Source organism: Spinacia oleracea, chromosome 4 (genome assembly GCF_020520425.1).
Source record: "Spinacia oleracea cultivar Varoflay chromosome 4, BTI_SOV_V1, whole genome shotgun sequence".
Classification (NCBI taxonomy): domain Eukaryota; kingdom Viridiplantae; phylum Streptophyta; class Magnoliopsida; order Caryophyllales; family Amaranthaceae; genus Spinacia; species Spinacia oleracea.
Window position 1 is genome coordinate 79236334 of NC_079490.1, and position 15808 is coordinate 79252141.

At 39.2% G+C, this 15808-nt stretch overlaps 1 protein-coding gene across 4 annotated transcripts; it reads left to right on the top strand.

Annotated features, from left to right (window-relative positions):
* The first annotated feature begins 8378 nt into the window (after positions 1-8378).
* Positions 8379-12330, top strand: LOC130459189 (uncharacterized). Of its 4 annotated transcripts, none has more exons than XR_008918403.1 (3): positions 8379-8551; positions 11076-11934; positions 12022-12330. XR_008918403.1 is itself a non-coding variant. In XM_056826395.1 (3 exons), the coding sequence occupies exons 1-3, from the start codon at positions 8468-8470 to the stop codon at positions 11868-11870; spliced, it is 336 nt and encodes a 111-aa protein (XP_056682373.1). In that variant the 5' UTR covers positions 8379-8467; the 3' UTR covers positions 11871-12330. The 4 variants fall into 4 exon arrangements, 3 of the variants coding, with proteins under 3 accessions (XP_056682373.1, XP_056682375.1, XP_056682374.1); XM_056826395.1 differs by having other exon boundaries at positions 11076-11185; positions 11729-12330; XM_056826397.1 differs by having other exon boundaries at positions 11076-11185.
* Positions 12331-15808: the final 3478 nt, after the last annotated feature.

Genomic DNA, 15808 nt, shown 5'->3' on the forward strand with positions numbered 1-15808 from the left:
GGTACTTCAGAATATTCTTGGCAGCAGTCAAATGTGCCTCTCCTGGGTCTGACTGGTATTTACTCGTAGCACTGAGTGCGTACGCAACATCCGGGCGTGTACATATCATAGCATACATTATTGAACCAATCAATGATGCATATGGAATCCCACTCATTCCTCTACGCTCATCCAGTGTTTTTGGGCACTGAGTCTTGCTTAGAGTCATTCCATGAGACATGGGTAGGTAGCCTCGCTTGGAGTCTGCCATATTGAACCTTTCAAGCACCTTATTGATATAAGTGCTTTGACTGAGTCCAATCATCTTCTTAGATCTATCTCTGTAAATCTTGATGCCCAGTATGTACTGTGCTTCTCCTAGATCCTTCATCGAAAAACATTTCCCAAGCCAAATCTTGACTGAGTTCAACATAAGAATGTCATTTCTGATAAGTAATATGTTGTCGACATATAATACTAGAAAAGCAATTTTGCTCCCACTGACCTTCTTGTATACACAAGATTCATCTGCGTTCTTGATGAAACCAAAGTCACCGACTGCTTCATCAAAACGTATATTCCAGCTCCTTGATGCTTGCTTCAATCCGTAGATTGATTTCTTAAGCTTGCATACCTTTTTAGCATTCTTTGGATCTTCAAAACCCTCAGGTTGTGTCATAAACATAGTTTCTGTTAAAACGTCGTTTAAGAAAGCGGTTTTGACATCCATCTGCCATATTTCGTAATCGTAATATGCAGCGATTGCTAACATTATCCGAATAGACTTTAGCATTGCAACTGGTGAAAAGGTTTCATCGTAATCCATACCGTGGACTTGCCTGTAACCTTTTGCAACCAATCTATCTTTGAAAACTTTTAGTTTCCCATCCTTGTCCTTTTTCAGTTTGAAAACCCATTTGCTTCCTATGGCTTGGTAGCCATCTGGAAAATCGACCAAATCCCAAACTTGGTTTTCAGACACGGAGTCTAATTCAGATTGCATGGCTTCTTGCCATTGCTTGGAGCTAGGGCTCGTCTTAGCTTATTTGTAAGTCGCAGGTTCATCACTTTCAAAAATAGAACTTCATAGCTCTCGTTCGTCAAAATACCTAAGTACCTTTCCGGTTGAGATCTATATCTCTGCGATCTACGCAGGGTTACATTTCTAGATGGTCCTTGATTCTCACCAGATACTTCTAAAGATCTCTGAGTTTCATCCTGAATGTCATCTTGAGCATTCTCTAGAGTTTGTTGTTCGACTCGAATTTCTTCGAGGTCTACTTTTCTCCCACTTGTCATTTTGGAAATGTGATCTCTTTCCAAAAAAATACCATCTCGAGCAACAAATACCTTGTTCTCAGATGTATTGTAGAATTAATACCCCTTTGTTTCCTTTGGATAGCCCACAAGGATACATTTGTCAGATTTTGGTTGAAGTTTGTCTGAAATTAATCGTTTGACGTATACTTCACAACCCCAAATCTTAAGAAAAGACACTTTTGGAGGCTTTCCAAACCATAACTCATATGGAGTCTTTTCAACAGCTTTAGACGGAGCTCTATTTATAGTGAGTGCAGCTGTGTTTAGTGCATGTCCCCAAAGTTCAATTGGAAGTTCGGCCTGACCCATCATTGATCTAACCATGTCTAGCAAGGTTATATTCCTCCGTTCAGACACACCGTTCCATTGAGGTGTTCCAGGAGGAGTCAATTCTGATAGAATTCCACATTCTTTCAGATGGTCATCAAATTCATAGCTCAGATATTCACCGCCTCTATCAGACCGCAGTGCCTTAATCTTCTTGCCTAATTGATTCTCTACTTCACTCTGAAATTCCTTGAATTTGTCAAAGGATTTAGACTTATGCTTCATCAGGTAGACATAACCATATCTACTGAAGTCATCAGTGAAAGTGATAAAGTAGCTGAAACCACCTCTAGCATTTGTACTCATTGGTCCACATACATCTGTATGGATTAAACCCAATAGTTCAGTTGCTCTTTCTCCAACTTTAGAGAAAGGTTGCTTTGTCATTTTTCCAAGTAAACATGATTCGCACTTACCATAATCCTCTAATATATATAAGTCAAATGGTACTAGAATTCCTTCCTTTTGAAGTCTTTCTATGCTCTTTATGTTTATATGGCCTAATCGACAATTCCACAGATAGGTGAGATCTGAATCATTCTTTTTGGTATTTATGTTATAAACTTGTTTGTCGTGATCTAATAAATAAAGTCCATTGACTAATCTAGAAGATCCATAAAACATCTCTTTAAAATAAAACGAGCAACTATTGTCTTTTATTAAAAAGGAAAATCCCTTAGCATCTAAGCAAGAAACAGAAATGATGTTTTTAGTAAGACTTGGAACATGGAAACATTCTTCCAGTTCCAAAACTAGCCCAGAGGGCAACGACAAATCATAAGTTCCTACAGCTAATGCAGCAATCCGTGCTCCATTTCCCACTCGTAGGTCGACTTCACCCTTGCTTAACCTTCTACTTCTTCTTAGTCCCTGCGAATTGGAACATAAGTGTGAGCCACAACCTGTATCTAATACCCAAGAAGTTGAATTAGCAAGTATACAGTCTATAACAAAAATACCTGAAGATGGAACGACTGTTCCGTTATTCTGATCTTCCTTAAGCTTCAAGCAATCTCTCTTTCAAGCAAGCATTCGGATTCAGAAGTGGGTTGGCTCACCTTCTTCTTTTCAGACTTGGTGCCGCCAGATTGCTTAGTCGGGCTGGCCTTCTTGCCACCTTTCTTAGCATTCCTCTTCTTGCCAGATTTCTTGAACTTGCCCCCACGCACCATAAGCACATCTTGCTTATCACTTTTGAGCGGTCTTCAGCATACCGTGAAGCTCAGTGAGCGTTTTGTCCAGACTATTTGTGAGGGGGTTGAAAAAGCACGAGGCTAATGCGTGACCTCGTCCCTCGTGGGCGTGACGTCGTCAGATCAAGTGTAGTTGGATTTCCTATGAGTTTACACCCAATCGACTAGTAATATAGGAGTCGCCATTCAGTTTTTAACGACAATGAGAAAAACTGACAAAACACAGTTATCGTGACATAAAGGGAGTGCAATTATGTTCGACCACGACGGCCATAGGTTCCCTTGTGATCCCTGGTGTGGGGATCGCCCAACGTACACCCGCAGGGCAGAGATTGAGAGTTCAGGGGACTGTAGCTACCGAGAGGAGTGCTCATCGGTAATACTCCAGAGGCAGGTTATCCTTACTAGCTCAGCATAAATAATTGAAGGGACATGCGTTAAACTATTAAACTATTCTGAATTGATTTTAGCAATATGCAACACATAACACTAAATCGATCGTGATTATCTTATTTAGATTGATTTAAGGTACCTAGCATGATAATTCAATTGTCCAAGGTATTATCTTATTAGGCGTGATAGATCAATCAAATTAATAGTTCGACAATTTTATAAAAGGGTGATGAAAGCGATTAAATCATATGAGGGATACATTACAACGCACCCTTGAGAGGTGCGTTGTGGTTCTCAGAAAACTAACCACTTGGCTGTGCTATTTCTCCTTTTATTTAACGAATCTCGGGTTTCTAAGCAATGTTCCCGTATTTAGGCTTATCTCATCAAGCTACAAGGGGCAGGATGCGTTCTGTTCGACTTTTGGGTCGATTGCGACAGAATGCTGGATCAATTTCGCAGCATGAGGCTTAGGCTTAAGGCTAGAGTCAATACTCAGGTTATGCAATTGTGTGTCCTCTTCACGTCGGTTTTGAGGCTGTATTTATAGGAAAAGGGTGTGTGGAAAGATAGATTTTAAGATACGAATCCAAAAAGAATCCGGAGATAACACGGCCCCAGACATTTTCAGCGCCCAGGGTTGGGCGCCGAAGATTTCGGCGCCCAGATCCAGGCGTTGAAAATGGGATTTGGGCCGAGTTGTTTGTCAGATTTGGACTCTTAGAGTACGGAGCTTTTGAGATTTCTCCGAGTCTTTTAGTGCGTATTAACCTTATGACGGAATGCGTCTAGGCCCGTTACGAACTCTAGGTTCGTTAGGATTTTAATTAATACGTAACTCTTATTTTCGAATGATACCAGGAATGCAAATTCTATCTCTTTTAGGATTTATGTTGGAGTGCAACACCTAATTCTGACAGGTTTCTATCTTCTTTTACTTTTCCACTTTTAACAACTACCTTTTACGGCAGTTACTATTCTTAGCAGGTTTCTATAAATAGAAGCTTTGGCTGAAATGAAAGGGTGATTGAGATCCGTTATTTTTATAGGAGATGCGTTGCCAAGTGGAGATTTATGTTCTCATCATCGAACCTTCCCTTTCGGGAATGGGGACAAAAGTAGGTGTCTACAGTTAGCCCCCACTTTGACTGAGTCTCGAGATGAGACGATGGTCAAAGTACTAGACGGAGTGCGTCATACAAGCCATGGCGTATGTGACCTGTTTTGCGAGGGTCTCACGAGCCCCCAAGTGATAACATTTGACTTAAGGGTCATCACTTGAAGTGTTAACACTTTCTTCACGCGTCATTGGAATTTGTTAACTGATAGTATAGAAACTCCCTCACTTTGTCATTGGAAGTATCTAAAGATGTTTTTGAAATCAAAGCTATAAAGTGTAACTAGGCCTGGCCAAGCCCAATCCCGAGGTAAATTTTTTAAAAGATTCTCATTTTCAGGGTTAGCTAAACGAGAAACCCCCCTTCTTTTTTATAGGACGTAAAACGAAGGAAAATCCAGCACATCGCTCTTTTTTGGAAAAAACGGAAAACCGATCCTTTGATTTTTGGAAAAGGGAAACCATCCTTTGATTTTTGGAAAAGGGAAACCATCCTTTGATTTTTGGAAAAGGGAAACCATCCTTTGATTTTTGGAAAAGGGAAACCATCCTTTGATTTTTGGAAAAGGATAAACCGGGAAAAGTTATCGCTGCAACGACTAAGGACCTGCGCGGTTAGTGGCGCAGACCTCACCCGCTGAAGGTGGGCGAGCCTGTCCGCTGAGGGTGGACGCCCCGTCCGATAGAAGTGGACGAATATGTTTTGATGTTTTGAAAATAAGGACCTACGCGGTTTGTGACGTAGACCCCGCCGGCTGAAGATGGCGAGCCTGTTTTTGTTTTTGAAGAATTTATTTTCTTTTCATTTTTGAAAACTGAGGACCTGCGCGGTTAGTGACGCAGACCCCGCCCGCTGAAGGTGGGCGAGCCCTGTCCGCTAAGGGTGGACGCCCCGCCCGCTGGAGGTGAGCGAACCTGAATTCGTCTTTTCGATTTGGGACTCGCGTGGTACGTGCCGCGATCTTGCCCGATTGAGGTGGGCAAGTCCCTATTTCATTTGTTCTTGTGATTTCTTTTGAGAATTTCTTTTTATTCGTTCTTGTAAGAGGGAATTCTTTCGAGGGATGCTCGGATTTAGTTGCAACCTGAATGTGGGTTGACAACGTGCTTAGACGGACCATTGTCTCGTGGTCATCATCTTTCATGGTTTTGAGCTAGTCTTTACGGCTCCATTTGTCCACTACCTGGGTCCTTGATTAGGGGACTATGTATAAGTATCAACGGCGACCTTTGTCTTGAGGTCGTAATCCGGTTCTATCTTTTGAGATTATCCAAACACGGGACTTCGTACAGCGTAGTCTGGGAATATTGTTTTAACTTTGCATACTCTCTTTTGAAATATATATTTTCTTTCGAGCCCCCAAGCACTCGTGCTTGACGGTCATTTCTTGTCAAAGAGGTTCCTTGGGGATACGCATTTTGTAATGTCCTTGATCGTGTTTGGGATCGTGCTCGTAAGTGCGAGCGATCTTTGTAGTGGTGTGCTACTCTTAACAAAGCCGTGAGGTGCGACTTTCAGTAAAGAAATTGACAATTTTCGAGTCGAATGGATACGGCAGGGCCCTATAGAAGTCAGGGCTTTTTTTTGGGCCTGGTCTCATTTTCGGCGCCCAGGCCTGGGCGTTAGAAATAATTCACGCCCAGGTGGGGCGTTGAAAATATTGTTTGGGCTGGTCTTTTGATGACATAGTTGGCCTCTTGGTCGTTCGTTTATTTCACTTGGAAATTCTACGTATTCTCTTCTCTTTTTTTTTCTTTATTCTTGGAACGTAGAATTTTATTAGAGATCACGATGAGTTGAGTGATCGTGATGATTTCTCGAGAAGCCGTAGCCGATTGGTGGACTACGGTGTTTGTCTCTTTGGGGCGATTATTTAAAGGAACTGTCGCTCTTAAGGCGTACAGTTATTGCAATATTTGGGCGAGTCTATATGTCCCGAGGAACATACCTTGAGGCGTAAGACTTTAATCACTCTTGTTGTTATTTTGAACGTATATTTTTTTCTTTTGAACGCGTTCGTGAATGTTCGATACTTAGGATGAGGATACGTATGTGCGAACGAGCGTTCATAGAATGGCCGTTGCGTGCGGTCCATTAATCAGTTCGCTTGAATCATTTTTTTTAGCAATGACTGATGTTGAATAGTTTGCTTAGAAGCTTGATAGGGTTCAGGCCCATTCATGAAGTGGGCTCAAGCATCGTGCCCTTTTGATCGTTCAAACATTTGCTTTGAGACTTTTTTTTTATTTTGCTATGGTCGTTTCGTAGCTTGGAGCCCCCAAGTATGCATGTTGGGATACTTCCTTTTGGCGTACGATTTTTGTAGATTCTTTCGAGAAAGATGCCCTGGGGTTCCGCTCGTGTAGGTGCGAGCTATCCCTTCCGTGGTAGGTAATATTTTGCTACATTTAATCCTTAATGTAGAAGTCGTGTGGCTTGCATTTTGAATATGGGCGATAAGTAGTCTTTGCCTCTTTTACACATGCTCTTGGTCGTGCCTGCATTAGTGCAATATGCCTTACTCTTTTTTTTTAGACTTGTACTGTGGGATGGTTGAACTTATGGTGCGACGTAGGCTTGTGTGGCCCAACAGCGTGTCTTAGAACATTCCTCCAGGTGTTGGGATATATCATCATTATTTTTTTTTGCATTGGAGTATTTCATCACGCCTCGTTCAGGTGTTCGAACAAGTGTAGCACCTTCTGCGTGGGTGTGCACGGCTTATTACTTCGTTCGATGCGAGGATTCATAGATGTTTCTTTCTTGTTTTTATCTGTGATTTTTCTTTCGCTTTTGCTTTGGAACGATGTAGACTGTGTAACGGGCGCTTGTAGGGCGAGCGTTATGTGCAGTAGTTTGATCGGAGTTTTGGTGACTCGCGATTTTCAGTTACCCTTGTTAGTGGGGTGACTTTATATATTCTAAGTAGCGCTTAGAATTTGGGAGGGGTTGTAGCCATTCTAAGGTTAGTTTTACACGATCAAACCTTAGGATTGAGCCCCCATGACATGTGTATAGCATTAGCGTCGAGAATTTGCGATAAAATCGTCATTTCGAGCATTTTTTGAGTGTTTTTCTCAAGCCCCCAATTGTAGCTACGGGATTGGCTTGGTGCTATAATGCTTGACATACGTTTTTATGCATTCATGGTGACATGGATCATGAATAGTTTGAACCGGACTCGTTTAGTGCGAGGTACGTTCGAGTAGTGATTTGCTACTTCTCTTGTAAATGTCGTATTGTGCGACATTGCCATGGTCAAGGTAGTCACGTGTTGAAGTGTGCCTTGACAAAAAGCTAGGTGCCTTTCTTTACCCATAATCATATTTAGAAATCTTTTTGACTCACTTGCAACATCGAGATAAACGCATACTTAGCTTAAACCACTACTACAAAAACACCTTATGGAGTCGGACTTTTCGAGTCGCCTCAAACAAATAGGCGACACATAAGCTTTTAGAGTCCCCTGTTATAGAGCAGGCTACTCATAAGGCTCCATAAATCAAAATAAAAAACCAAATAAAAAGCTTACGTGTCGCCTGCAACTTATTAGGCGACACATAAGCTTTTAGAGTCGTCTTTTATTGAGTAGGCGACTCTAAAAGTAAACGTTTACGAGTCCCCTCCCCTATAAAGTGGGACGAGTATACTTTACGTGTCGCCTTGTACATTGCAGGGGACGCATATAGTTTACGTGTCACCTCTTATATTGTAGGCGACACTATAAAGTTGACCTTATGTATCGCCTTTTATTTATAGGCGACCCGTTAGATATAAACGTAATTTTTTATTATATTCCCGCTTCAAAGAGACAATCTAGTGCCTACTTAAAAAAAATTTATTAAAAATCCTATCTAATACTAAGAAAGTCACTGGAGTTTGTGAGGCCTACCAAACCCAAATATAGCAATCTAATGCACTCCCTCCAAAATCAATCAAAATACCCTAAAATCCAAAATTCAAAAGATTTTCATTAAAAAAAAACACAAATAAAACACAATAAAATACAAACCCACGTACAATTAGAATTTAGAATAACCTCCCCACATCCCCTAAAAAAGGAATAACCTCCCCATAAACTGCTACTCCTGTAATCTGTGATCTAGGTTTTGCTACTTTGGGTTGATAATAGCCCGTATGAGAAAGAGGGAGAGAGAAAACCCATGTTTGATTTGTGCCCGTTACCGCAAGTTTGAAGAAGCTGAGGTTTGTGAGATTTGCGTAAGTTTCTTTTTATTCTATTTCATTCCCTTTTTATTGAAACTTTCTTTTTGTTTAGTCCTAATTGCTTGCTAATTGATTTGATGGATTGTTTGAATTAGGGTATTATTGATTTGCTTGATTAATTGGGTGTATAATTCAAGTGTAGTTTCTTTCATAATAGCCTTTTTTTTAATTGAAAGTTCTATTTTTTTTAGTTGTAATTGCTTGCGTGCGAATTGGATTGATGGGTTGTTAGAATAAGGGTGTTCTTGATTAATTGGGTGTTAAATCAAGTGTAGTCTCATAAAAAAAAACAGCCCCCTTTTTTTTTATTGAAGTTTTATTTTTTTTAGTTGCTTCAAGTTTACTTGATGAGCTGTTCGAGACTTCGAGTTATGGTATTCTTGGTTGTTTGATTAATTGGGTTTATAATTCAGGTGCAGTTTCTTTCATGCTATTGTAAATTCAATGCTAGAATGTAGAAAACTAGACAATGATCTTTTTTTTAAGGTTGGTCTTTGGTCAATTTGGCGATTTGGGGTTTGTCTGTTGTTCTTTTGGTCTCCCCATTTATGTTGTGAACAACGTTGCGGCAACGAATGATATGTAATTAACTATTTAGATTGTTGCTGCCATTCCTTGATAGACCCATTATGTTCAGAGGCAGAAATGTTTGGATACATATATGATCCAACCGATGATCTGGACACAAAAAATCATCCCAAGAACTACACTTCAACTTTTTCTCATCAATTTCTAATATTATATACATCCCGAATGCACGGGACACATTTTGTACAAATTCTTTGGACTACTAGCAAGGATACTAGACTTTCTGCATAACACCTTTTGGTTTGGTATGTATTTGTACTTTCAATGGTTTATGATGATAATTAGGATTTTCTGAAAAATACATAATAGTATATGATGATGAATTTAATGTCCAGTTTCTTTAATTTTACATGTAATTATTTTTGTTTCGATTACTATGTATCTGCATAATACCTTTTGTGTGGTATGTAATTTTTTTTGGTTTGCTAGCTATATTAATTAGTTGGTGTGAAATATCAAACGTTTATGACAGAATTTATGTATACAAGTCAATATTGTTTCCACATATATGTAATTAAGTAGGATATAATTAATTAGCATAAGTTTAACGCATGATCTTTGCTAATTCACATTTTTAAATAGTGAAATTGCTAAGCTCTAACCAGTTTTTCCAATTAGCATACTCCTAATAGATGCGATTTCTAACCTCTAATTTTCGAAGTCATTGGAGTATCATAGAGATTATTGGAAAATAGTTTTTTAGTTTCTCTGTTTTGCACAGAGTATTTGATATTGCAGTTTTTTATTAATGATAGTCCGTTGTTGGGACGATAGTTGAAGCAACTAGTGAATTTCTACTTCTCTATTGGCTAATTTTGATTTTCGCCTATCGATAGGTAATACCTATTTTTTTAAGACATTTATTTTGATCATTTTTTTAATAACTCTATTTGAATAACTCTATTCTTAACAAATTAACAAAATCTGATCCAAAATCATGATTACTATTTTTATATCAGTATTCAAACAAATACTAAGAACTTAAGAAGTACTATATAATGATTGCTACAAAGTACAATCTTTACATAATTGATCATGGATGACTCTTAATAGAATAGTGATCAATAAGGTCTAATATTTAGATCAGACAGAACAAAGTGGGATAAAAATATCATAAAACATTTTTGAGTCTCTTGAATTACTTTTCACTTTTCTGATTATATAGTTTTACGTTTGCTGGAAGTGGAAATAACTTATTTGCAATTATCAGGTTCAGCCAGATTGAGTGTTGTTGTAAAAGTGAGGGCATCTAGGTTATCAGACCAGCATTGACGCCTCGTTAATTAATATTTGTAGATTTTTCTTTTTCTTTTTAATGTTTAGCAAGGATTTGGGATTACAAATATTACTCCAGATTTTAGTTGAAGCATGGAATGACAGATATATTACAGACATGGTATTAGACTGAAGCTTTCTTTTGTGGGATAAGTAATTGTCATTTCTTGGTAACTTGGTAACCTCTGTGTAACTTCTCCATGGCAGCTCATCTTTAAATTGGCAAACAGAGTTTCTTAGAAACAACTACGGAGGCACACATCCTTTTAAGTTAATAGAGAAGCTAGTAACTTCTGCTTAAATCAATTAATTTCTGAGAAAAGGTTGAGCAAACTTGGTGGCAATTGCCTCTCTAAGCTATCTCCTAGTCAATTACTGGTTATGGTGCTTTGCAGCTGCATATATCTTGACCTCCGAAGTTTTTAGTAATGGGATTGATATAAGGGTACTTTATCTATTTAATAAAAGTAGAGACTGGGAATATTTCCTGGCAGGGAAACCATACTAGCCCCTTAACTCACTTCTGCAACTGTTGACGAGTTTTATATGCATTGCAATAGTTCTTTGAAAATTTGGTGTACTCTGAAATTTAAATATGTCTACTGATCTGCGACTGCCTTCCCTAATTTTTCTCCAGCTGTATATTCACTTGCAGGTCTATGCCTTTTCTAATTTCTTATCTGGAGTACAATTACTTGCACGAATGTCCAAGAAAATACTGAACATGGAATGCATACATATATCTTGTTTGGATATCTGGATAAGGTAAACAAAAACTATGATCTCAAAACTTTGTTTATCTTTGACTAGATATGATTGATAAAGGGTAACTTATACTTGTGGAATTGGTTTAGGTTTTTGCAAAAGGAGATCACGATGTATTCCATTTTTTCCCTTTAAAACTAATGTTTTCCTTGTTTATGAAGTATAAATCATTGGATTTTGGTTGTGATTTCCCTTGAAAGAGGGGAAGCTTTTTCTTCGATTTCATGGTTGATGGGTCGTTAGACAATTTGCATATCAAAGGCTCCTTGGCTGTGTGAGTACTCTATTTAACAGTTACGACAATCTATTTTACAGTCTTGTTTCCATGCCTTTGCCTCCTCTCGTGCTATGTGCTTATATACTTGGTATGAATGAAATACGCATAGCTGGTTCCTCGTACCTTAGGAAAATGTAGCAGATATGATTTTGTGATAGACAACAAGAACCAGTAGTCTAAAATTTTAACATCAAAATATTTAGTTGGCAATAACAAGGAGAAACCAAGCAATTATCAGTATGTCACCCTAGAGTTTGAATTGGCAGACATACACAGACATGCACATCAAAAGAAACATCGCAGTTGAATCTTGATGAGGTAGAAAAAATGGTTACTCTCGGGGTTCAGCCAATAAGGACAAACGTAGGCACCACCTCCTGCTGTGAGAGACATGCCAAACCAATGTGATGTGAACATTAAATAACATTGTTCAGAGATATCTTAAAATACATGTTGTATAGTACAGAAGCAGGTGAGACCATATTTCAATGACTCGTGTTTTGTTAGTTATACTGAACATTAAATATGAAAATGCTGAAGTTTGTGTAAATGGTTGTAGGTGTTGGATGTATCCTGGTTCTGTTCAACCACAAAGCTTATGTATACTTTTCAGAAAGAAAGACTAACATGGTTCACTATCTTAAAATACATGTTGTATATAACAAAAGCAACATTCTGCTTTCAAAATCCTAGAAAATTGCAGTTTCATTGTTTTAGAATAGTTCATCAGAGTAGTTTAATTGTTTTGGAATAGTTTCATTGTTTTAGGGTAGTTCATCAGGTAATTCTAGTATTTATCCTAATTCTAAATTGTTTAGTCTTAAAAACATTTTCCAGCCGAGTATTTCAAGTAATTTAATAGTACCATTATTTCTTCTTGAAAGCCTATTAGCTCAAATGGTAGAGCAATGTGCCACGCACATATATGTAGGTTCGAGTCCTACATAGGCAAATTATATGTGCTCTAAATTTTTTTAAAAAAAATTGCAATTCTAATTCAGATGCGACTCAATAACGGAAACTAAAACATGCATCGCCTCGAACAAATGAGGCGACACCATAGAGTATCTTATACATCGCCTCAAACGAAGTAGGCGACTTTAAAGAGTATCAAATTAGTCGCCTCTAACGAAGTAGGCGACACCATAGAGTACTATATGCGTAGCCTAAAGTGAAGCAGGCGACACCATAGAGTACCATATGCGTCGCCTAAAACGAAGTAGGCGACACCATAGAGTACACATATGGTGCTCTTTCACGTCGCCTAAAAATACAAGCGACACCATAGAGTATCATATGGGTCGCCTCAAATGAAATAGGCGACTCAAACATATACATACAAATTCGTAGATTTCCTCTTCGGAGTCGCCTCCAACTTAAGAGGCGACACATAAACTGCCCTACAGTGTCGGTTGACAGGCGACACGTAAATAGGGTACCTATAGAATCGCCCCCTGTTGAGTCGCCCATGAGGCGACTATATAGGTGGTTAAGAGGCGACTCCAAAAGGGTTTTTTGTAGTAGTGAACCAACGACACTTTATTATGTTCGAAGAAGTCTTTGAAAATTATTTGAAATCCGAGTCCTACTGTGTACAATCCGAGGTGTCCTAAGTAAGTTGACTTATAGAAGGGTTCGTACAGGATTACATGAGTGAATCAAAATACCGTTACGATTTTCGGAATGCTGTCTAAGGATTTGCTAGAAGCCGGGGTGCAGGCATAAAGATATTACTTGTGCCCGTGTGGCACATGCTTTAGGCTTTTAGGGCCATCATTTCCAGAATTGCGGGAATATAAACCGCTTTCAAATTTACTTAGATTTACTTGGTGTATGTCTGCACAAAAGGTCAAGGTATACTTAGTTCTTTCCCTAGCTCTTTCATTTCAATTTTTAGCCCCCAGTTGCTATTATGTCTTCTCATTAATGATGCTTTCAGATTTCGATTTTAGATGCCCGTGTCATATGTCTGAGTAGGGTGAGCCTTGGTTAAGTGCCAAGTCCTATTGACAATGTCTGATTTTTTCAAAGGGGATTCGCAAGCATTTGAATTACCATGAACGGGTGCCCTGAGTTAGAAGGAACGATGGGGCGATGCCGTAGAACAATCCTCTTTATTGCAAGCTTACTGCCTTTACTACTTGTTGGTGATCATGACTGTGTCTAGTGGTGAAAGAAGGTCTTTAAGTGAGTTACTTTTCTTTAGGGAGGGTCAAGTCGAGTACTTTAGAGGTCATGGATGCTCGCGCTAGCCCCCATTCAATTGAGGCAAAGCGATCTTCTGAGTATTGGCTAAGTACCTAGGAGTGTGAGTGCTCGTTCTGGCAAGGGTACGTGCCCTTATTATTTTCCGATGTGTGCTCATTTTGGCTCTTGATGACTTGGATTCTTCCTTTGACTAAAATTTTTCTTTCGATTTGGATCGCAAGTAATTAAATTTCAATAAGGGACTCTTTTTTTTTATTCTTGTTATTCTATAGGCTTTAACATTTTTGCAAATTGGTTGGACCGAATCATGGATTGCCTACGTATCCGCCTTAAATAGATTTAATTTGGAATCAGGTCTTGCGTAGTTCTTAGCCAGAAAATGGTATATTAGAATGCCGATTTTAAACAAGTACGTTCGAGTGGACTCGTAATGTTTGAAATAGGGTGAAATAAGTGTACGAAAATTTTGGAGCGCGCGTATTTTGCGTATTTTATATGATCTTCTACCCCCAAGTGTTCGTTATTCTTCCGCATGTATATAGGAAAATATATGAACACTTTTAGGAATTGGGAGTTGAAAAGTGATAAGCAAGAACGGCGCCCAGGGCTGGGCGTTATTATTTTCGGCGCCCAGGCCTGGGCGTTGAAAACATGTTCTGGGCTGCCTTTTTGCGCTGCTCCTTTTCGTTTTGTGCCAAATATTTGTGAATCTTTTTTGTGCGCTAAATGCTTCTTTTTCTTTTTTAGACGAACCTTAAAGGCGCTTTGCAAAGTTTCTTTTTTTTTTTTTTTTTTTTACGTTAAGCGTAGAATGTACTTTTCATTTGTTTTTTTTATTCGTGACTCAAGACGGCTTGAAAGATGGGTTGAATGAGATAGGATAATTTGTATAGGTATTAGTCAAGCATGAGGATTGGAAAGGGTAGAAGATCGTAGAACTTTTTTGTGGTATCATTTGGATTGGTTGACTCAATTCTTTTCCTTCGTTTACTTGGGTAAATTTCGCACTTTGGGAGGTACGGGCTAAGTATTGTAGGGGAATACAGTTAAACATAATAACATGTGCGGAAACAATCCCCAAAGCCAGGAAACATGTATAAAGCACAGATTAAGCAAACTTACATTCGAAGCGTATTTTCCCAAGTAATCTGTCAACGAACACGAACAAAGAACTCCACTTATCGTTCCTCTACTTGGTTCACCGACACAATCAGATCCGTCTTGATAATCGTAGCTTAGACAATCATTCAAGAGTTTGTGCTTTTGGAAAGAACACATCCATGGAGGCTAGAGAGAATTAGGGTTTCTCTCTCCTCCTTAGGGTTTGATGTGTAATCTGATTTTTGCATTAGGTTTTTGGAAAACGTGAGATGGATTAATATTATAATCCTTAGGTTATAATATCAACCGGCCAAGGCACATAGGCCATGCGCCAGCCAGCCCCGTCCGTGCAAGCCCACACGCGCACAGCCACACAGGCGCTGGGCCTTGGGCCGCGCTGTGTGCACTGCTGCTGCTGTTTCTCGCATGCGCGCGCGCGCCAAGCCAAGGCTTGGGCCTTGCGCGCTGGCTCGCTGCTACGCCCAGTGGGCCTTGTGCGCTTGCGCGCCTTGGCTCGTTGGGATGGCAGCGTTGCCCCTTTCCGTATCCGCGATTAATATATTTCCGATATATTATTTATCGTTTTGTATACGACGAATCACCGTCGTACGATACGATTTATTCGTTTCGCCTAGCTTACGAATATTCGCGATACGATATACTATTCCGATGCAAGGTCGTATCGTATAATACGTTTTCCAACTAATTCCCGAAAAGCTATTAAATGAATTTCCGATTCATTTAATCCGATGATCTGTTACATGTCATTGGTGTGACCTTGTAGGTTCAGTCAAGAGTAAGTTGTGAGTTCAAATATGCATTAGAACTCACTGATCGGAAGCATTGCTCCAGCTAGCTGTTCCGATCACTTGATCTCACTGAATTAATTGTTCGCAATTAATCTGAACCTTGGTATTAGACTTAATGCACCTTGGATGAAGGACATATTTCCTTCAATCTCCCACTTGTCATTCAGACAAGTGTGCATCCACATTCCTTTGTCACTTAGTGTTACTTACTGAACATAAGGTAAGATC

What these genes read in the sequence shown, in the direction of transcription:
- LOC130459189 (XM_056826395.1), top strand. Translation starts at nt 8,468, where the DNA reads ATGAGAAAGAGGGAGAGAGAAAACCCATGTTTGATTTGTGCCCGTTAC. An exon ending in CTGAGGTTTGTGAGATTTGC is followed by an intron (nt 8,552 to 11,075) that starts GTAAGTTTCTTT and finishes ATTCACTTGCAG; the next exon opens with GTCTATGCCTTTTCTAATTT. An exon ending in TGTTTGGATATCTGGATAAG is followed by an intron (nt 11,186 to 11,728) that starts GTAAACAAAAAC and finishes TTGAATTGGCAG; the next exon opens with ACATACACAGACATGCACAT.